Below are 23,955 nucleotides of genomic sequence, written 5' to 3'. Positions count from 1 at the left end.
TACAAGTCAGTCATAATGAGACACCAGTTCACACCCACTACGATGTCTATAACAAAAAATACTGATGATAACAAGCATTGGTGAGGATACGGAGAAAACAGAACCCGTCTACACTGCTAGTGACAATGCAAAATGCTACTAGCAATGTAGGAGGCATGGCAATGTAAAATGGTGCAGCCGCTTTGGAAAAGTTGTTCAGTTTCTCAGAGTTAAACACTGAGTTATCATATGACTCAGCAATTCTACTGCTGGGTATCTACTCAAGATAAATGACAACATATATTCACATAAAAACTTCTACCAGGCTGGGCGTGGTGGCTCACACCTGTAATCCCAGTACTTTGGGAGGCCAAGGTGGGTGGATCGCCTTGGTCGTGAGTTCGAGACCAGCCTGACCAACATGGAGAAACCCTGTCTCTACTAAAAATACAAAATTAGCCGGGGATGGTGGCATATGCCTGTAATCCCAGCTACTTGGGAGGCTGAGGCAGGAGAATTGTGGAGGCTGTGGTGAGCCGAGATGGCACCACTGCACTCCAGCCTGGGCAACAAGGGCAAAACTCCGTTTCAAAAAAAAAAAAAAAATTCTACCAAATGTTCATAACAACATTATTTACAATAGCCAAAAGGAAGCAACTCAAGTGTCCACCAAGAGATACATGGATAAACAAAATGTGGTATATCCATATGATGGAATATTAGCCATAAAAAGAAATTGGACTTCAGTAAAATTAAACCAAAAACCTTATACTCCGTGAAAGGTACTGTTAAGAGAATGAAAACAGAATTCATGTGAGAAATATTTTCAAAACACATTATCTGATAAAGGATTTGTATCCACCATACACAAAAAGAAAACAATCAATTTAAAAATGGGAAAAATATCTAAACAGACATCACATCAAAGAAAAAGTACAGATGGCAAATAAGCATGTAAAAAGATGCTCAGCATCATATGCCATCAGAGAATTGCAAATTAAAACCATGAACTACCACTGCAAACCTATTAGAATGACGAAAATCCAAACAACTTACATCACCAAATGATGGCAAGGATGTAAAGCAACAGGAATTCTTATTCATTGCTGGTCAGAATGCAAAACGAGTTCCTTACAAAGATAAACATAGTCTATGCTCACTGGTATTTACCTAAATTGGGTGAAAACTTATGAGCCCACAAAAACCTGCATGCACACAAATGACTGAAGCAGCTTTATCCATAATTGCCCCAAATTGGAAGTAACCAAGATGTTCTTTAAAAGCTGAATGGATAAACTGTGGTAAATCCACACAATAGAATATTATTTAGCCATGAAAAGAAATGAGCCATTAAGTCAAAGAAAGGCAGGGAAGAAGCTTACATGCACATTACTTAGTGATAGAAGCCTCTCTGAAAAGATTACATGCTGTATGATTCCAATTATATAACATTCTGGGAAAGCAAATCAAAAGATCAGTGGTTGGTAGGTGTTGACAGGGCGGAGGGAAAGACTGCCCTAAAAGTTCCCTGTGTTTTACCTTTTCATCAAAACTACTCTCTATGATACTGTAATGGTAGATATATGACATTAGACATTTGTCAAAACCCATAAAACTGTACAACACAAAGAATGAACCCAAATGTACAGACTTTAGTTAATAATAATGTGTCAATATCCATTCATCAATTATGACAAATGTACCACACCAACGCAAGATGTTTGTGGGCAAAACTATGGTCAGGAATGGAGAGAAGGGGAGTATAAAGGAATTCTCTGTACTATCTGCTCAACTTTCTGTAAACTTAAAACTGCTCTAAAAAGTTTAATTAAAAACAAAAACTTAAAAAGAGAGAGAGAATAAAGTGCTGCTACATGCTACAATATGGATGAACCCTGAAAACATTAAGTGAAAGAAGGTAGCCATAAAAGACCATATAGTGTGTGATTCCATTTATACGAAAGGTCCAGAATAGGGGAATTCTATGGAGACAGAAAGTAGATTAGCGGTTATCTAGGATTAAGGGGAAATGGAGGGTGACTGCTAATGGGTATGGGGTTTCTTTCTGGGGTTTTGAAAATGTTATAAAATTTATTGTGGTGGTTGTGGTGATGGTCTAGAGCTCTATGAGTACACTAAAAATCACTTTAAGTGGGTGACTTGTATGCATATCTCAATAAAACTGTAAAAATGGTAAAGAGTTTGAAAATCTCAATAAAAAGGACAATTTTCTAGGAAAATTAGCTAACTGGAATCACAAAGAAGTAGAAAACATGGGGAAAAATAGGGTGCTACAAATTTTCTTCCGATGATTGTTACAGTGCCCAGACAGCTTTATGAGCAAGTTCTTTTTAATTTACAAAGAACAGGCAACTTCCATGCTCTACAAGTGGTTCTCATTATAAAGTAAAAGAAGAAATAAGCCCATTCATTTTATAAAACTAAAGTTATCCTGATCACAAAACCTGACAAACACCCACACAAATACACACAGAAAGAAAACTGAAGACTGATGTCACTTAGGAATATAGATGCAAAAATCCTAAATGAAATGTCAGCAAGCCAAATCTGGCAAGACATTATGAGCAAGGAGGGATTATTTCAGGAGTGCAATTTATTATTAGGAAGTCTAGACATATAATTCATCACAACAATCAGTTGAAGGAGAAAACCTGAACAAATAACAAGAAATTAATATTTTAAATGTATTTTTTAAATCTATTAATAAACAAGGAAAAACCTATACCAAAACATAAAATTGAGCAAAAAAGAAAAAAATAGTTCAGTTTTACTTGTGATTAAATAAATGTTAATTTTAAAATACGATAATTCTTTGTAGTCAAATTGGCAAAATAGTAATATCAAGAATTTGGAAAAAAAAGGATATACCAATATTCTGCCTCTAAGATAAAAATTGTTATAGGAACATTTAGCAATACCCATGAAAAGCCTTAAAAATTAACATACAGGTGAAACACAGTTGCACATTTAGGAATTTATTCACAGGGAACAATCAAGGACTTGCAAAGACGTAGTCACACACTACTTACCTCTATATTGTTTATAGTACAGAAAAACAGAAAGTGACTGAAATGTCCAGCATTAGAAGATTCATCAGATAAATTCTGGTATGTTCATTCAATGAAATGCCATGTAACCAGTGAAGGTAAAAAAGAACAATGAACTTAGGTATTCTGAATACATTCAGTAAAAAAGCTTATGAAAGAGCATGTAGAATATAGAGAAAAGAAAGCTGGGTGGTTACAATAAAATGCTAATAGTGGCTATCTCTGAGTGGGAAGAATACAAGTAACTTATATGCTGTCTTTTTTGTATATCTGTGATTTTGTACATGTTCTATAATAAACATATATTACTTTGGTAAAGAAAAATACAATAAGAGTGTATTTTAATGTATATACTCTTAACTAAGAAGTTTCACTGCTAGAAATTTATCTTTAAAATCAGATACTCACAAGATTTATGTATAGGAACACATATTATAATAACAGCAAAAAAAGGAAACCAACTAAATGTCTAGCAATTATAAAGTATGAAATAACTATGGCTATACAATGGAATACTAGGTAGCTATTAAAAATCATGAGGTAGAAGAACATATAATGACAAAGAAAATTAAGCAAAAAGGCAGATTATAAAATAGTAAATACAAAATGAGGCTAATTTTTTCTTTTATACATTTTTAATTTTTTAATTTTTAATTTTGTGAATACTAAGTGTGTATATATATGTGTATACACATATACATATATGAGGTATAATTTTTAAAAATAAAACTATATGGAAAAAATACTGGAGGGAAACATACCAAAATGAACATCAATTACAATTCTCCCGAAGCCAAAGAACCACTGGTAATTTGTTTATTTTCACCTTTCTGCATTTCACAAATTTGCCACAATAGATTTTAAACTCTAGGCATTTGAGGAGCAAGCAAGGAGCGAGAAAAGGTATAAAACCATAATAATTTTCTCTGCTGCCATTATACTAGGCATTTATAGTATCCCATAACTGAATGCAAGAATTGGTCCTGTATAAATGGGAAGAACATGGATTAAAACAAATGAGAAAAGGGGCAATGTACTAATATGTTATCTGCATAATTTTTTAAAGCGTAAATATAAATCTGGAAACCAACATATTACGAGGTTAAGAATGGTTACTTCTTGTTGGTAGGAATGTGGGTAATGCTTAATTTTGTAAGTGTGATTTTCTTTGTTTAATTTTTGAAAAATAAAAAAATTAAAATTAAAACCAAATGAGAGACCTATAAATATTTCCACTCACTGGTGTTGGGGCAGTGTGAGTACACTTCCTCCTCTGTGTCTGAGACTGTGGGAGGAGCCCAGTCAGTCCCTGGGATGGGAGGGAACATTCATGGCCACTGCTTTCCTCCCCAAGTCTCAGGGGCTGAACATTGGTACCCTCTCAGTGAAATAAGACAGCGATGCTCGTCTCTCCATTCACTGAATGCCAGGGAGCCCCTGATCCTATGGCAACTGCCCCATAAATCAGGCTCATGGACCCCTAACCCTTCAGAGCTCCCAGTCAGCAGAGTTCTCTCCCACATCATGGCCCTCTATTCTGGCTTCTGCACCCTGCCATGAGACCGGGAGCTCCTGGAGGGCAGGGCCTGTAGTTTAGCTCAAAGCTTGCCTCTGTGACTACCCTAGTGCCTTGCATAGAGTGGATATTCAATTAACATTTATGAGACTTTGAAAGGCAGGCAGGTATGAAATATCATCTTGGTGCCTGACTTGGGAATAGAGGAACATGGATACTAGCATATATCCATGAAGCCTTTCATCCTCTCAGGAAAAGCACAACCCAGCCCATGGCTTGGCTACTTCTTGACGAGCGCACAGGTGCAGTGGTCTCATGGATGAGAATGCCACCTAGTGGCATGGATGTGACAGTCTCGTGGATGAGAATGCCACCAGGGTAGGCATGGGCAATGATGAAAGCAGGTCAAGGAAGAAATTAAACCTGGTTCAAACAGATCATCTTTGAAATAAAGATATACAAACCATCACAGTAAATGGAACAGTGGGGGCTAGATGAGGTGTCTGTATAAAGGCACGGTAGCTACAAAGTCAATATAGCATCAATATACAAATTTACCTGTGATGCAATAGGTTTCCTTTGTTTCAAACTGAAAGAAGACATTCCATCTCACTGCCAAAGGCTTACAAATTAACCCTGAGGGTCAGGGTTCATGGTACTTACACAAGGTTCCTGTGGATGCTGTTGTAGCCCATAACTTTAAAATTATTCTATCATCCTTGAGCACTTTCTCTTAGTGGGGAGATGATGGAATTTGGTGATCATAAGAAGTATATAATGGGAGAAATCTCCTTTGCTAAAGGTTCATGTAATGAAAGTTATGAAAAACTCTTTTCTTCATTAAAGCAAACTAATTTTTTCACTGAAGAAAAAGTAATTATTTAAATGTTTAAAGAAACAACTTTTTTCATTAAAGCAAGTTAATTCTTTAAATATGTCAGAGTGTCTCCAGGTACTGACTAGTGTTCTTAGAAAAAAAACCTTTTAGGAACAGAAAAATTCAGATGAAAAGAACACAGCCCTTATGTTTCCCCCTTCAAATATAAGTCAAATAGTGGCTGTGAAACTGAATGCAGGGAAATCCCTCCATTTTTTATAACATCAAAATGGAATAAGGCTTCATTGCTCAAGCTCACACATACCAGCTCTGAAAGCACATGTGGGTTAAATATCTCAGACTTGGTTTGTTTGAAATGATGTTCTTGCTTTCAATATGATCAACTAAAGACAGTTACTTTGGACTTAGAGCTTCATGGAACAACATAGACTTGATTATGCCAAAAGTATTTTACGCAGCTTGAGAAGTCCACTCTTAACAAGTGCCTTTGGAAGTCAAGGCAAAGGATTTTTTTTTTTAAAAAAATGAGCTGGAAGAGATCCTGACCGGTATAACTAGACAGCCTGTGGGATTCAAGAGGTAACAGCTTATCTGCTTTTAAACGCTAGTACAATAAGAGAGTTCACAATAAAGTTGGACAACCACCATAACATCTTTTATCGAAACTGTCTCAAGTTTGTAACTGATCTTTCTGTTTTCACTTGACCCAATTTGGCCAAACCCACACAGCCTAGCACAGGCTCATAATGGTAGAATTATGAGCCTGTGCTCCAGTCAAACTAAATTTCTCACTGTTCAACTGTGTCAATATTTTTTTAACTCTCTAGCACTGAAAAAAATTGAGTCACCCCAAAAGGTTGTTAGGATCATTCTCAAGTACCGTAAAAACCCTGTCCAGAAGAGACATATCCTCAGACATGCTGTCACACAAGACTCTGCCTTTGGAAATATAGATCCATGGAGGATGAGACAAGAGTTTATACCTCTCTGCACCTGACCTGGGTTGTTTTATTGCTTGTTATGCTACTGACTAATCCAGTGCTTCCCAAACATTTTTGGAGTTTTGACATTTCACTGGTTCTAAGCAAAACAATTGTTTGTATTGTTTTTATAAAATGTACCTATCTTACCCCCAAGAATGATGTAACTTTTCAAAAAAAAATTAAAGTTAATTAAAATGAATTTGGCTTTGAGAAATTTAGAACAATTTTGTGAGGTACTTTGAAATCCTATGAAACACTCTAGAATTCCCAAAACAAGGGGTTGAGAATAACTATTTTGGCAAATATGTTTGTCTCTCCATGCTTTGTTATTCCCACCTATAAAATGAAAACTAATGATGCTCCTACTCTTTCCCAAGTTTCCCAGTCTGTATATTATGAGAACACAGGCTTATAGAAAGAACTCTGCTTTCCCCAGAATAAAGGATTCCCATCTAACCCAGATAAAGAAATTTAACTATAACTCTGAATTCTCCTTATGAGATAAACATTCCACATGTTACCAGCAAAATATGAGATACTGTAACATTACCTGATAACACAGAGACATAAAATTCTTTCAGGCTGCAAAAAGATATTTATGTTACTAAACTTACATTTGAAGATCACAGTGCTTGAGAAAGTGTAGATCCAACATCCAAACATAGTTGCCACTGGGAAGGAACTGCCTTTAGCTTCTGTGAACAGAGGAGTCTCTTCTGAGGTAGGGATGGGAGTTCAGGACTCTGAGAAGATAACATGTCATAATTTCCACTGGGTTCTCTGTTGAAATGTTTCTTTCTGCAGAGAGATTAGAAGTGCGGCACTGGGAGGAGAGGCTGAAAAACAAACATAAGCCTCCCTTGTTGGAGTACATTTTGTCCCCACAAAGTTATTTTGTTTGTGATCACAATTCAGTGAATTCTTTTTGAGAGAATTCTTTTATTGCAACTGTCTCTAAGAAGCTAAATTTTTCCAAGCAGCACTCTGTGGAGAATCCCAGAATTAGACAATAATTATAAATAAGAGTTCTACAAGTAACCAGAGACACAGACCAAAGGGAATGTGATAGGCCATACAGGGTACTGCTCTGCCTCCAGGCTGGATAAGAATCCTAACCCAAATGGACTGGGAAAGAGTTCACGTCATTCTAAAATAATAACAGGAAAGAATCTGTTATGGACTGAATGTGTCCCCGCAAAATTTATATGTTAAAATCCTGACCCCTAAGGTGATGGTATTAGGAGATGGGTCCTTTGGAAGGTGATTAGGTCATGAGGGTGGAACCATCATAAATGAGATAAGTACCCTTATAAGAAGAGGCCAGAGAGCTAGCTCACTCTTTCTTCTGAGGACACAGCAAAAAGATGGCCATCCGCAACCCCAAAGAAGGTCCTCACCAGAACTCATATTAGCACCCTGATCTAAGACTTCCAGCCTCCAGAACTATGAGAAATAAATTTCTACTGTTTTCAAGTCATCCAGTTTGTGGTACTTTGCTTTGGTAACCCAAACCTTTCTGGATGAGGCAGAATCCAAGAGTTAGAGATCTGAGAGTCAGAAAACACCTCTAGAGATCACTTGTTGCAGCCTTTTGAAGAGAACAAAGGTATTATGCTAATTTTCTGTAGGCCTAATGTTAAGGTATCCTCAGGTGAAAATAACGAATGTGATATAAGCTACATATCGTGTAATACTGTACAATCTCAAATAACATGATTATACAACTTATTAAGATCCTATGACTATTTTTTGCATATAAAAAAGAAGTTAGCATGAACTAGTTGTTAGCTAATGTAAAAGTATTGAACAGTCCTTTGTGCTTTTTTTTTTTTTTTTTTTTTTTGAGATAGGATCTCACTCTCTCACCCAGGCTGGAGTGCAGTGGCTTGATCTTGGCTCACTGTAACCTCCACCTCCTGAGTTCAAGCGATTTTCCTGCCTCAGCCTCCTGAGTAGCTGGGATTACAGGCGCCCACCACCATGCCCAACTAATTTTTATATTTTTAGTAGAGATGGGGGTTTCATCATGTTGGCCAGGCTGGTCTCAAACTCCTGACCTCAAGTGATCTGCCTGCCTTGGTTTCCCAAAAGTGCTGGGATTACAGGCGTGAGCCTACTGAGCAACTGCTTAGGTTAACCTACTCCTGCTCTTACCCAGAATCACAGGTGACTTAGAGCTTTCAGAAGAGGAACCTATCCTTTAAAAGACCCCAAAGAAACCTTGGAGTGATAGAACAACACTTCATTTTCCCTAGGAATTTCTACGTGTTTAGAAAAGGAGGTCTAGATTAAACCAAGCCACTTCTCAGAGCTAACCAGACATACTAAAAGGAGGCTGCAAGTTTCTCAGATCATAAGCCAGGCAAAACCACACACAATTCCTGCAAAAATGGCCACAATTTAAAAATTAAAAAATAATAGATGTTGGTGTGGATGTGGTGAAAAGGGAACACTTTTACACTGCTGGTGGGAATTTAAACTACTATAACCACTACAGAAAACAGTATGGAGACTCCTTAAAGCACTAAAAGTAGATCTACCATTTGATCCAGCAATCCCACTATTGGGTATCTAACCACAGGTAAAGAAGTCATTATTTTTGCAATTTGCAATTGCAAAAATATGGAATCAGCCTAAATGCACATCAACTAACGAGTGAATAAAGAAAATATGAGATAGATAGATAGATAGATAGATAGATAGATAGATAGATAGATAGTATCTCCCACGTATACCATGGAATACGATTTGGCCACAAAAAGTAATGAAATAATGGCATTTGCAGCAACCTGCATGGAGTTGGAGACCATTATTCTAAGTGAGTAACTCAGGAATGAAAAATCAAACATTGTATGTTCTCACTTGTAAGTGGGAGCTAAGCTATGAGGACACAAAGGCATAAGAATGATATAATGGACTTGGGACTCAGGGGTAAGGGTGGGAGGGGGATGAGGGATAAAAGACTACACATTGGGTACAGTGTACACTGCTTGTATAATGGGTGCACCAAAATCTCAGAAATCACCACGAAAGAACTTACCCATGTAACCAAATACCACCTCTTCCCCAAAAAACAATTGAAATAATAATAAAAATGAAATAAAAAATAAAGATGATGACATTGCTGGTGTGAATATAAACTGATGGAGCCACTCTGGAAAACAGTTTGGCCATTAATTCTTTCAAATGTTAAATATAAATTTGCCATGTGAACCAGCAATTCAACACCTAGGCAATAAATAAAATGAAAACCTATGTCCGCACAAAGACTTGTAAGTATGCTCATGACTGCATTATTCACAATAGCCAAAAAGTGAAAACAATCCAAATGTTCATCAACTATTAAACAGATAAACAAAATATGATACATCCATACAACGAAATACTAGCCAGCAAAACAAAGGAACAAAATACTGTTACATGCTACAACATTGATGAGCCTCAAAAACATTATGCTAAGTGAAAGAAGCCAGATACAAAAGACTAGATATTGTATGATTCTATTTATAGGAAATTCCAAAGACAGGAAATCTACAATAACAATTTTGGTTGCCAGGGTTGGGGATAGGAAGGTGACTGACTGCAAATAGGCATGAAGGATCCTCAGAGGTGACGGCAATGTTTTAAGAGTAGATTATGTTACTGGTTACATAACTGTAAATCCACTAAAAGTTACTAAATTGTACACTTAAAAGGGTGAATTTACGATATGTAAATTTTATCACCATAAGCCTGATTTTTAAAATGAGGGAGAAATGAGGACTTTCTCAGGAAAACAAAAATAATGATGGAAATCCTAGCCAATATTTCTACACTACAAGAAATCTTGAAGAGGTTTTTTTATACCGAAGGAATATATTAGATGGAAACATAAATGTTCACAAATAAATCAAAAGGGCTAAAAAGAAATAAATTAACTGATCTAAAATATTACTAGGAGTAAAATATTGTGCAGAAGAAGCTATAGTAATATCAGACAAAGTAAACTTCAGAACAAAGAATATTGTCAGAAATTGAGATATTACACAATGAAGAGGTCAATTCTCCGATTAGATATAAAAATTGTAAATGTGCAGGCACTTAACAGAGCTTAAAATATATTAGACAAACTGTGACACTACTGAAAAAATAAAATGACAAATACACAATTATAATGGGAAACTTTAACACTTCTCTCTCAGTAACTGAAAGAAAATGTAGGCAGAAAATTAGTGATGGCATAAATTACTTAAACAGCACTACTATTCACCTTGACTTAACTGATATGTATTTTTAAAACTACATCCAATGCATGTTTTTCAGCAGCACATGGACTGTTCATAGAGATCAACCATACTGTGGGCCATAAAAAACTCAACAAATTTAAAAGAATTGAAATCATTAAAAGTATATTCTCAGGAGCTGGGCGTGGTGGCTCACGTCTGTAATCCCAGCAGTTTGGGAGGCCAAGGCGGGCAGATTGCTTGAGGCCAGGAGTTCGAGATCAGCCTGGCCAACATGGAGAAACCCTGTCTCCACTAAAAATACAAAAATTAGCGGGGCATGCTGGTGCGCGCCTGTGATTCTAGCTACTTGGGAGGCTGAGGTATGAGAATCGCTTGAATCTGGGACACAGAGGTTGCAGTGAGCCAAGATAGCATCACTGCACTCCAGCCTGGGTGACAGAGTGAGACTGTGTTTCCAAAAAAAAAGTATGTTATCAGGCGATATTGGAAATTAATAAAAGAAAGATATTTGTAAAGAACACTTTCGAGAGAATAAAAGGACTAACCACAGACTGGAAAAGAATATTTGCGAATCATAAATCTGAAGAAGGACTTGTATCCAGAATAAAAAAAAACAACCCTCAAAATTCAACAGTAATAATGATCCACACAGTGTGGTACTGAAGGAAGTATAGACACATAGAACAATAGAATAGAATAGCATATACTTTGGGAGGCCAAGGTGGATCACTTGAGGCCAGGAGTTTGAGACTAGCCTGGGCAACAGAAGGAGATTCTGTCTCTACAAAACATAATAATAATTAAAAAGCTGCATATGGTGGCGCACACCTGTAGTCCTAGCTACTCAGAAGGCTGAGGCAGGAGAATTGTTTAAGCCCAGGAGTGAGCCATGATTGCATCACTGCACTCCAGCCTGGGCATGCAGACCCTGACTCTTAAAAAGAAAAGAAAAAGAATATCAGAGACAGAAATAGATCCACACAAAGATGCCCAACTGATTTCTGACAAAGGTGCAAAACCAATTCAAAGGAAGAGGCAGAGCTTTTTCAGTAAGTGGTGTTGAAGCAACTGGACATATATGGAAGGGGGAAAGAAAGAAAAAGAAAAATGAACCTTGACTTAAACCTCAAACTTTAACTCAAAATGGAACATAGTGTGAAATGTAAAAATGTAAAACTTTTCAAAAAAACACAAGAGAAAATCTTCAGACATAAGATTAGGTGAAGAGTTCTTACACTTGGCATCAAAAGCATGACCCATAAAAGTAAAAATTGAAAATTATACCTCATCAAATTTAAAAACTTTGCTCTGTGAAAAACTCTTTCAAGGAGATGAAAAAAGACAAATTACAGACGGAGAGAAAAATCTGCAAGTTATATATCCCACAAAGGACTTATATCTGGAATATATAAAGAACTCTCAAAACTCAACATTAAAAAAAATCCAATTAGAAAAGAGGCAAAAGACATTTAACTGAAAAGGATACACAGATGCCAAATAAGCACATGAAAAGATGTTCAATATCATTAGCCCTCAAGAAAATGCAAATTAAAACCACAATGAGATACTGCTACAAACCTATCAAAGTGGATAAAACAAAACACTGTGACAACACCAAATGCTAACAAAGATGTGGAGCAAATGGATCACTGACATCGGTGGTCAAAATGTAAAATTGCACAATCACTCTGGAAAATAGTTTGGCAGTTTCTTCTTTAAAATTATTACTAGTATTATTATTATTATTATTATCGTACTTTAAGTTCTGGGGTACATGTGCGGAATGTGCAGGTTTGTTACATAGCTATACATGTGCTACGGTGGTTTGCAGTTTCTTTGAACACTAAAAATGGATTCGCCAGGCACAGTGGCTCACGCCTGTAATCCCAGCACTTTGGGAGGCCAAGGCAGGCGGATTATGAGGTCAGGAGATCAAGACCATCCTGGCCAACATGGTGAAACCCCGTCTCTACTAAAAATATAAAAATTAGTGAGCGTGGTGGCGCATGCCTGTAATCCCAGCTACTCAGGAGGCTGAGGCAGGAGAATCTCTTGAACCAGGGAGTTGAAGGTTGCAGTGAGCCAAGATCGTGCCACAGCACTCCAGCCTGGTGAGAGAACAAGACTCCATCTCAAAAAAAAAAAAAAAAAAAAAAAATAGATTTACGAAATGACCCATCAATAGCACTCTTGGGCATTCACCCCAGAGAAATGAAAACTTATGTTAATGTAGAAACTTGTATATGAATGCTCACAGAAACTTTATTTGGAATAGCTCAAAGTGGAAACTACCAAAATTGACAATGCTTAAATTATAGTACATCCATACTATGAAATACTATCCAGCAATAAAAAGGAATGAACTATTGATACATGTAACAACTCGAAGGAACCTCCAGGAATTATGCTGAGTGGAAAAAAAGCAAATACAAAAAGGAAACACACTATATAGTATGCTTCCATGTATATAACATCCTTGGAACAACATTATACAGATGGTAAACCAAATAGTGGTTGACAAGGGTAAAGGATATACAGTAGGAAGTGGGTGAGGCTGTGGAGAGGTAGTATGAGAGGAACATTGTGGTGATGACACAGTTCTGTACGTTGATGGTTGTGGAACCTACACAAAACCATACATGTGATAAAACTGCATAGAAACACACACACACAAGTATATGTATAACTGGTAAAATCTGAATAACCTCTGTGGATTGTACCAATGTCAATTTTCTGATATTAATATTGTACCATAGTTAGGCAAGATGTTAACACTGGGGGAGAGTGAGTGAAGGGAATACATTTCTTTGCAACTTCCTTTAAATCTATAATTATTTCCAAATAAAGTTTTAAAATTAACCATAAGAAAACAAGCAACCCAATATTTTGAATGGACGAGAATATAAACAGAAGATTTACCAAAGAAGTTATATGGATGGCAAATGAGCATGTTAAAAGATGTTCAACATTAATAATCATTACAGAAATGCAAATTATAACCAGAAAGAGATACCACTATACACCTTAGAGTGGCAAAACAAAACAAAAACATACACAGAAAAACTAGCAGTACCAGGTGCTGGCAAGAATGTGGAACAACTGGAACTCTCAAGCCCTGCTAGTGGGAATGCAAAATGGTACAGCAACTCTGCAAAAAGTTTGACAAGTTCTTAAAAAGAACTATAACCCAGCAATTTACCAAGTAACCCAGCAATTTCACTCCTGAATATTTACTCAAAAGAAATAAAAACTATGTTCACACAAACCCTGTACACAAATGTTTATAACAATTTATCTATAATAGAGAAAAAATGGAAACAAACCAAATATCCCTCAACTATAGGACTCATAAACAAAATGTGGTACATCTATACAATGTAATATGACCCAGCAGTAAAAAGCAATGAACTCCTGGGCTGGGTGCAGTGGCTCACACCTGTAATCCCAGCAATTCGAGAGCCAGAGGCAGGTGGATCACTTGAGGCCAGGAGTTCGAGACCAGCCTGGTCAACATGGCGAAATCTCGTCTCTACTAAAAATATAAAAATTAGCCAGGCGCGGTGGTGCATGCCTGTAGTTCCAGCTACTTGGGAGGTTGAAGCATGAGAATCCCTTAAACGTGGGAGGCAGAGGTTGCAATGGGCCGAGATTGCACCACTGCACGCCAGCCTGGGCAAGAGAGCGAGACTATCACACACACACAAAGGAATGAACTACTGATAACACAACAACATAGTTAAATCTCAGAAGCATTTTGTTACCTGAAAGAAGCCACATCCAAAAGGTTACAACCATATCATTCTGTTTCTTTGATAATCTGGAAAACTATGGGAATGGAAATTAGATCAGCGGCTGCCAAGGCTGAGAATGGAGAAGGGGTTGAATACCAAGAGAAGGTACAAAGCAATTGCTGAGGTGACGGAATCGTTTGGTAACTTAACTGTAGTGATGGCATTAGGCAAAAGCCATAAAACGGTACACCACACCAGTTTGCACTATGTAAAAAAATAAGTAAACATGCCAAAAAAGGATCCCCCTGCATACCCACCTAAGTGACAACATGTGCTGTCAAGGACGGAGAGCAAATGGAACTCACACATTGCTGGTGGTAATGTAAATTGCTACAGCCGCTTTAGAAATCTGTTTTTCAATATCTGCTAAAATTAAACATATGCATATCCCATAAATCATCAATTTTACCTCTAGACATATACATAACAGTAACACATATTCACCAAAGAAAGTAAATCCAAGCATGTTCATAGCAGCTTTGTTTGTATTACAAAAACCTGGGAACAATTCCAGTATGTACAAATAGTGGAATGGGTAAATAAATCACGGTATACTGGCCGGGCGCGGTGGCTCAAGCCTGTAATCCAGCACTTTGGGAGGCCGAGACGGGCGGATCACGAGGTCAGGAGATTGAGACCATCCTGGTTAACACGGTGAAACCCCGTCTCTACTAAAAAATACAAAAAATTAGCCGGGCGCGGTGGTGGGCGCCTGTAGTCCCAGCTACTCGGGAGGCTGAGGCAGGAGAATGGCCTGAACCCGGGAGGCGGAGCTTGCAGTGAGCTGAGATCCGGCCACTGCACTCCAGCCCGGGCGACAGAGCGAGACTCTGTCTCAAAAAAAAAAAAAAAAAAAAAATCACGGTATACTGATAAAATGGAACAGTACATGGCAATGAGAACAAAGTATTGCTCACATGACAACATGGATGAATCTCACAAGCAATATTTAATATAAAAATCCAGACAGTAATAAGAGTACATAGAGTATGATCCCATTTATGTAAAGTAATAAAAAATGTTGCAAAATAGCAATTACCTTTGGGTAGAAGTGACTTGGAGGGTATTACAAAGAGGTCCTAGCAGTGTTCTATTTTGTGATTTAAGTGCTGGCTATCTTGTTAAGTTGTGAATGTTCATCAGTGCATTCACTTAATATTTGGGCATGTTTTCTATTTGCAAATTATACTTCCATTAAAAATGTTTTAGGCCAGGCATGGTAGCTCATGCCTGTAATCTCAGTGCTTTGGGAGGCTGAGGCAGGAGGATTGCTTGAGGCCAGGAATTTCAGACTAGCCTGGGCAACACAGTGAGACCTCATCTTTAAAAAAATTTTTTTTTAATTTGCTGGGTGTGCTGGTGTATGCCTGTGGTCCTAGCTACTAAGGAGGCTGAGGTGGGAGGATCACTTGAGTCCAGGAGGTCAAGGCTGCAGAAAGCTATGATCACATCACTACACTTCAGCCTGAGTGACAAAGCGAAACCCTATTTCAAAAAAAAAAGTTTAAAAAGTTTTAAATGTATGCTTCATTTTCTTTTCTTTTTAAAATTTAGGTTTGCTTATATAGCCAATTGCTGTAAGTCTGTAACTAAAACCAAGATTACAGTAGCTCAATTAATAGAAGGTAAAGATAGATAAGCCAATTTTGTAATCTTGCCTTTTACTTTTTGTTTGTTGGATTTTACATTACTTAAAAATTGTTAAGGAGTAATAAATGTCTGTCCACGTCCATTCCTGTCTGGTCTAGAAAATTTAAATTGTCTATAAGTCTTTTGGCTGTAAGTCTCTTGGCCACAGTGGTCCTACCAAGGAACAGGATGGACCTGGGGCAGGCAGCCAAACCATCTCCACAATGCTATGGGACAAAATAAAAGTTTGGCCATTGATGTTGCCTCTGACAAATCCTGGCCAGAAGGAAAGAATGTAAACCAAAAATAAAATTCTAAGCTCCCCAACCATCTGAATGGACCCCTCCTCTTGGCCAAGGGCATTCCAAAGTTAACCTGAAAAACTAGTTCAGGACATGATGGGGAAGGGGGAGTCGGACATGCCTCATTACCATTAACATGAACACAGACCTTAAGACTGATAGAATAGACTCTTTAAGTCTACTAAGAAACATTTACGTTCTCTCTGAAGCCTGCTACCTGTAGGTTTCATCTGCATGATAAAACTGTGGTCTCCACAACTCCTTATCATAAACCAGACATTCCCTTCTAATGATTCCAGGTCTTTAGATAAGAACTCAACCAATTATTAATGCCAGTCAGAAAATTTCTGAACCTGCCTATGACCCGGAAGTCCTCCAACTTCCATTTGTCCTGCTTTTCCAGACCAAACCAATGTACATCTCAACACGTATCAATTGATGTCTTATATCTCCCTAAAAACCAACCTGTGGCCTGACCACCTTGGGCATGTCACCAGGACCCCCTTAGACAGTGTCACAGGCATGTCCTTAGCCTTGGCAAAATAAACTTCTAAATTGATTGAGAGGAGTGAGAATTATACATGAAAGCTTTTGTTCCCAATTGGACAGAAGGATGCAAGCAACTTTTGATGACCTGCTCTACCATGAACAGTGCCAGGAGCTTCATAATAACTACGAGAGGTATGTATTTTATTTCCATTTTAGAGATGAAGAAGACTCAAGAAGAACTTTACTAGTTTAAATTACAATTATATGATTCCAGCATTTCTAGAATGAAAAACTCAGGGAATATCTGAGAGAGAAAGGTCTGTAAAGAGCATTTAATCCAGCCCCTTTATTTAACAAACTGGGAAAATCTGTCCCAGGAGGGAAAGGGACTAGTTCAAGATTACCCATCTACTCAAAGAGAAGGAACTCGAATTTCAGTCTCTTGAGTGCCACCCAGTGGACAATGTACCATGACCGATATTTACAGACAAGTTATCAAAAAACTTTTACGGAATAGTGGGAAAGAGCATTCATTAAATTGAGAATTGGAAGAACTGGATCCTGTCCCGGTTTTGCCAAGTAAGGTTAGCTTCCCCTCTCTTGGTTTTAATTTCCCCACCTGTGTAATATGAAGTGACAATAGGAAAACCGACATGAGGCAGCAAGTCTTGGATCCAAGACAGACACAGATCCAGGTTTTGTGGGGCTTGAAGCTTGTAACATTTGGGGCCGCCTTTAAGTATAAGAATGCAAAATTACCAATATAAAATTGGGAACAAAAGCCAATATTTAAAATGAGAAAAAAAAAGAACACACACATTTGAAAAAGTTGACAAGTGCTAGAAACATCTGAAAATTTAGAAAAAAATACATAAATAGCTACTTATCTTTAGTACTTAATTGCCTCATGCACTTCTGTAGTATGTTATTCCTGCTTTTCTTGTTTGTTATAGTTGGAAACACGGGATTCAGAATATAGTTATAACCACAACTAAGATTTATTACAGCAATGTACTTAGGGCACACAGCCAGATCACAAGCAGAAAAGACACAGGCAAAGTTTGGAGGAGCCCATGAACAGACTTCCTTATGCTTTCTCCCTCCCATGAGGGGCCACACAGAGCACATGCTTTTCTCGGCAACAAATATGCAGTGGCACGTGTGATGTTTCTGGCCAGAGAAGCCCAGACGCATTGCCCACAGTTTACACTGGGGTTTGGTAACAGAGACATCCTCTGCCTAGCATGCACCAAAATTCCAGACTCCCAGAAAGAAAGCAGGTGTTCAGCATAAACTACATTGTTTGTATTAACAGTCAAGGCACAGTGAGCCACCTTATCAGTTAACTGTTGACTAGGGAAATTCTGAGAGTCAAGTTTCCAGATGCCAGCAGGGAGCGTAACTTCCAAGCAGGTCTTTCTAAGGGTAGCAGTCACAGGAACTGTGACTGTGCCCTTTCTAGCTCAGGACACATTTGATGTTGTCACTGTTTGGGAATTCAGTCCTGACCAATTTAAGAGGTTGTGTTTCTTAGCTGTCTCTGGCCCCTGGTTTGCCCAGTTTAATTCTGTGCCTGTCCAGCAAAACTCTTCTGCATACTATTCAATGTTTCTAGTCCTCCTACAGGTCCGTGTCCTACAATCACAGGAATTCTGAAAAATGCCATTTTACAAAACCCCCTTCCAAATGTGCAAATAAACGTATCTTGTATTTACAGTTGCGTACACTGTACGCTGGGTATATTCCTGACAAGAGGGCACTTTTGCTTTTCAATGAAAATGGAATCCTTCACTTACAATTTTACACACCTGATTGATGACTGGAAGATTTTTCCACAGACTAGCTTCTGGTGCTGTACACTGTGAATCTTGGTTCTCCTCCACTGCCAACATACCCCTGATGTCAAGTGCTGCAAGTCACAGTGACATTGCAATGTACCCTCCAGCCTCACCCCTCTTGTCCTAACACCGGATGCATTAGCATAGTAAGCAGAAGTATTCCTGCAAGCTATTTCAATAATAAAGGGCAGCTGGCAATAACTGGGAAATACATGAAATTGTTTGTGGACCCCTATATATCCTAAACTAAATGAATCCCAACTTAAAGTCCCATTAGTTGAATTCCCAACATGACCATGGTTATTGCATTGCTACCCAACACACAGGCAAGAGGGATAGAGACAGCATAGTGGAAAGAAAGATTCCCTGAACCAACTGTGGTTAAAGTATCTTTTGTAGATTTTCCAAACCATACAACTGTAGGACCATGATGCTAGGGGCTGTGTAAGCAAGAGACACTGAAGCTTTATCTTAAACTTCATTCACTTCACTGTGTACTTGCATGGGGTCTAGAGACTTACAGAAGAGAAACCATGAGAAAAGACATAGGGCCCAGATAATGAGACAGAACGGAAGAAAGTACACAATCAGAAACAAGGACAAGGAAATTAAGACAAATTCCAGATAAACAAAGTGCAAAATTTACCTGGGAATGTGTGACCTGCATGTGACCTAGCATGGGAGAGGCAGCCTGAAGAGTTATTCTTCCTAAGCTGGGGCACAACACAAGGATCAAAACAACAGAGCTGGCTTTATTCCATGGCTGAGCCAGGAGGATGTATCATGAGATTCTGTCGATATTGAGTGGATAGGAGGAGGACTAGTTCAGAGATGTCAGGATTCTTGGACCACAGACAGAGAGAAGTTTTGCTGAGCAGGCCAGAATTAAACTGGGCAAACCAGGAGCCAGAGACAGCTAAGAATCACAACCTCTTAAACTGGTCAGGACTGAATTCCTAAACAGTCACACCATCAAATGTGTCCTGAGCTAGAAAGGGCCTTCTATGTACCATACTCCACCATTCCACCACTATCTTGTGGGTACAGAGATCAAATCACCATAGTCAGGGTCAAAAAGACTGGTTGAGTCCTGCCTTGATCACTTACAGCACAAGCTGAGGCAAATCACTTCCCCTCTCTGAATTTCAGCATCCTCATCTCTTGAGTGAAGAGAATGATAATGTGGTCCCAGGAGCCTGTGAAGAATTCAGTGTCACATTAGGATGAGAAAAAGGACCTGGAGAGGCATTCCTGCTGACCCAGAACACAACACAAGAACCTAAAGACAAGTACGTTATAAGCTTCAAAGCCTTGCAGGAATGTTACCCTTGCTTTACTACAGAGGAGGCACCAGCAGGAGAACTCTCTCTCAGAAGACAGATGGAGTCCTCAGAAAATGCTGATTCTCATGAACTCTTCTCTGTCCCTAATGTACAAGTAGTTCCAAGCAGGGGTCTTGTTGGTATTTTAGGGGGAAATTGATGGTACTACTTTAGGATTAATTTGATAAGACTAACGGTCATTTTATAAAGAGAAAGTCTCCCCATAAGTAGTATGGCTGGGAAGGGAGAATGAAGGAGGGTACAGGAAACCTGAGCAAGTATTGAAATATCTAAATGAGAGGTAAGAAAGCAAGGGCAATTATGCTGTGATTGAAGGTGACACTTGCACCCCGATCATCTCCCCACCCACCTCTGGCCCAGGTGACTTACTGGCCACATGAGTGAATCAATGAATTCTCCTCAGGAAGAGAACCAGTTTGCCTTTAAAAAATGCTGACAGTGAAACCCAAGTGAGGACACTCACCTGCTGCACCCAGCGTGCAACCCACACTCCTTCAGTGGGCCTTTAGGAGTTGGACCCAATCTAGTTTCCCAGCCTCTTCTCCCACGACTTCACTCTACGAATGGGTCTGCTCCAGCCACCAACCTTCTCTGGGCTCCTTGAAGGTACCTAACCCCTTCAGGCTGTCCTTCCCCCATTTCCCACCTAACAAAACCCTTTCGACCTTCAAGGCCCAGCTCAAACACCCGCTCCTCTACGAAGCCTCCCCCAGCCCCTTGCCCAGAGTGAGCAGTTCCTTCCTCTTCACATTCACCTAATTCCTCTTGCCTGTAAGATGCCCCCTTACAAGTAACAAAGACATGAGTGTGCACCTACCTTCAAGGAGCCTCTTCCAGGAGGGGGCCTGGCTTCGATCTGCTTTTTGACATGATACTTTGCACTGAGATCTGCCCTCTCCTGCCAGGCTGTGCTCACACCAATACCAAGAGATCACGAGACACCCTGCCAGCAAATGCCCTGGAAGCACATCCCCTTCATGCCCCTGGCAGTTGTCTAACGCACACACAAGATGAAAGCAGCTCTCGGGTGGCCTGTTGCAGGGCACAGCACAGTTCTGCCTATGCCAAGGCAGATGCTGGGCCCTTCCCTATTGTGCTCAGCACATACCCGTTCTCCAGGGCACCTTTCCTGGGCATTAATTCATCTAGGCAGTTAATATGGATTGCACAGCCTGCTGTGTGCCAGGTACCATGTGGACCCCACCACCCATGCCCAATGCAGGCCCCTCTACTGGGCAACCCTTGCTCCACACCTCCCTGCTGGGCTGCTCAAGACTGTCAGGTCGGGCTCAACCTGCTCTCCAGCCCTGCTTCCTTCCTGTCCCTTTCCTGAGGGTTAGTTAGCCCCAGTAAACCTTTGGTCCTGCCAACTCGCTCTCACAGTCTGCTTCCTGGAGGACCCAATCTGAGACAGTGGGTTCCAGAGTGGTCCGAGAAAACAGGTGGTAAGATGGGGTCTTGGTACAGGATTGCCCTGCATCTCCCCAGCTGGCAACGAGGTTCCCATCTTCGGGGGTAGGTGGCACGCAGGTGGCTCTAGGCACAAGATGGCAGGCTAGCTGCTAGACCTTCGATGTTAGAACTTTTGCTGGGATGGCCGCGGCTTGTGAAGAGGAAGTTCCTGGAAGGCGAGGAGATCCAGGCAGGGCAGATGCCTGGAAATGAAAACTCAGGGAACGGTATGTTTCCTGAAGGACCCACCGGGATTAATGAGAGGCCAAGGGCAATTAACAAACATCTAAAAATTAAGCAGAAACACTGGAGTCTTCCTGGTGGTTTACAAAGTAGCCCCCGATCCAAGCAATGGGCAAGCAGCAAAGTCTGAAGAACAAACCCAGGACTTGCTAAGGTGGCTGAACTCCAAAGACAGTTGAACGCTCAGCCAAGGCAGGTCTGTCATGCCAATGACACAAGTCCTGCTGGGAAAACCTGCATCCCTGATACATGGAACACGCACATCTAAGAGAAGGTCTCTGAATATCTGGTCTCCCTAGATGCCCTTGAAACTTCTGAACTTGCAGCATCAGCCCACCCCTCCCATGAAGCACTGCAGGCACCCTATCCCGAAGGAGAAATAAATAACACAAGCATTTTCCCCACAGGTGTCCTCCCTCCCAGGAGCGGCCCTCACCTTATCACTGGCTGCCGGGTAGGGTGATCAACAGTCCCAGTTTGCCGAGGGACTTGCGGTGCTAAAAGCCAGCGAGTCCCAGGGAAGCAGGAGGAATTGGTGAGCTGACTGCCACACCCGTGACTAGAGTGAAGGTGCAGCACAGAGCTGCGCAGGCAGGGTGTGCTGGGTCTGGGAAGGGGGAAAGCCATGACACCCCTGAGGAGCTGCAGGATCAGCATGCACCTGCAGCGGCCGGGGGGTCCCTGTGGGATGGGACCCGGATGCAGCTCAACCAGTGGGGGCCGGAAACGAAAACTACACAAGGGACTTGGAGACACTCTGCTGCTCAACACAACTGAATGCCCTGGTAGGGAGCCGAAGGGATGGGGCAAACCTGTGGATGGCATGGGATGGGCATCAGTGATGGTCCAGGCCTGAGTGACGGTGAAAGGCCCGAATTGTCATGGCAGATGGTGAAGGAAGGGATTCAAAGGCTAAGCAAAGTGAGTTTGCTGGAACTGGACAGAAGAGGTGAGGCCAGAAGACACCCTGGAGGATCATGTTTCAGGAGAGGGCCCAGAGGACACATGCGTCAGCAAGGGCATCAGGAATGTGCTGGAGAGAGGGCGCCAGCATCCCTCAGAGATCCAGCGCGGGAATCCTCTGCAGGCCAGGGTTGACCACAGCGGAGTGTCTTACAGAACGGGGCACACCGAGAACTGGAGCCTGATAAGGGCGCTGCAGCCTCCTCCTCCTCCTCATTTCCTTTTCCCCCCCTCCTCCCCTCTTCCTCCCCTCCTAATACTCTCTTCCTCCTCTCCATCTCCTGTCCTTCTTTCTTCCTCATTTCCTCTTCTTACTCTCCTCCTCCTCCCCCTCCTGCTCTCCTTCTCCTCCGCTCCTCCTCATCCTCTCCTCTCTCCTCTTCTCTCTTCTTCCTCCTACTTTTCTCCTTCTCATTTCCTTCTCTCTTCCTCTCCTCCTTCTCCTCTTCTCTCTTCCACCTCCTCCAACTCTGTTCCTCCTCCTCTCCTCTCCACTCCTCCCCCACCTCCTCCTCCTTTTCCTCTGCTCCTCTTATTCTATTCCTCCTCTTCGTCCTTTCCTCCTCCTCCTCTCCTCCTGGTCCTCCTTTCTTCTGCCTCCTCCTCTCTGCTTTCTCCTCTTCTCTGCCTCCTCCTTTCTTCCTCCATCTCTCCTCTTCCTCCAAATCTCCTCCTCTTCCTCTCCTTCTCCTCCTCCTCTGCTCCTTCTCTCATCCTCTCCTCTTCCTCCTACACCTCTCCTCCTTTCCTCCCTCCTCCTATTTCTCTCCTTCTCCCTCTCCCCGTCCTCCCCTCTCCTCCTCTCCTCCTCCTCTTTTCTCTCACTCCTCCTCTTCTCCTCCTTTTCTCCTTCTCCTGTTCTTCTCTCTTCCTCCTCCCCGCTCATCACTCTCCTCTCCTTCTTCCCTTCTCTTTCTCATCTCCTCCTCTCCTCTGCCTCCTCTCCTCCACATCTGTCTCTCCTTTTTCTTCTGTCCTTCTCCTCTCCTCTTACTCCCCCGTCCTCCTCACTTGCGCTTCTTATCCTCTTCCTCTTCTTCCTCCTTTGCTGCTCCTCCTCCTCTTCTCCATCTCCTCCTCTCTTCTTTTCTGTGTCCTTCTCTCCTCCTTCACCTCTTCTCCTTGGTCTCATCTCCTCCTCCTCCCCTTCTCCTCCTCCAACCCGCTCCCTCTCTTCCCCCTCCCCCTCCTCTTTTCTTCCCTCCTGCTCCCCTCCAGCTCCTATTCCTCCACTTTACCTGTCTCCTCCTGCTACACCACACGTTCACGCGACCCTGTGTGAGTCCAGGGCAGAA

At 40.8% G+C, this 23,955-nt stretch overlaps 1 protein-coding gene across 10 annotated transcripts in view; it reads right to left on the bottom strand.

The window, feature by feature from the left end:
• Positions 1–23,955, bottom strand: part of LOC701020 (uncharacterized) — an 87,110-nt gene that overhangs the window by 57,548 nt on the left and 5,607 nt on the right. For 8 of the 10 annotated variants that reach the window (XR_013412634.1, XR_013412640.1, XR_013412641.1 and 5 more), the window contains exons 1-2: positions 19,767–22,133; positions 6,999–7,182 (exon numbers count right to left, since the gene is read on the bottom strand). Coding sequence is in view for 2 of the 10 variants with exons in the window: in XM_077988058.1 (XP_077844184.1) it covers positions 21,579–21,657; positions 22,134–22,304 (250 nt within the window). In the remaining 8 variants the exon portion in view is untranslated. Of the gene's footprint in view, positions 1–6,998; positions 7,183–19,766; positions 22,305–23,955 lie in introns of those variants that run through there. The other 2 variants (XM_077988058.1, XM_077988057.1) reach the window with 2 other exon arrangements.

This window comes from Macaca mulatta, chromosome X (assembly GCF_049350105.2).
Source record: "Macaca mulatta isolate MMU2019108-1 chromosome X, T2T-MMU8v2.0, whole genome shotgun sequence".
Taxonomy (NCBI): Eukaryota; Metazoa; Chordata; class Mammalia; order Primates; family Cercopithecidae; genus Macaca; species Macaca mulatta.
This window is presented reverse-complemented; position numbering and strand designations above follow the sequence as displayed.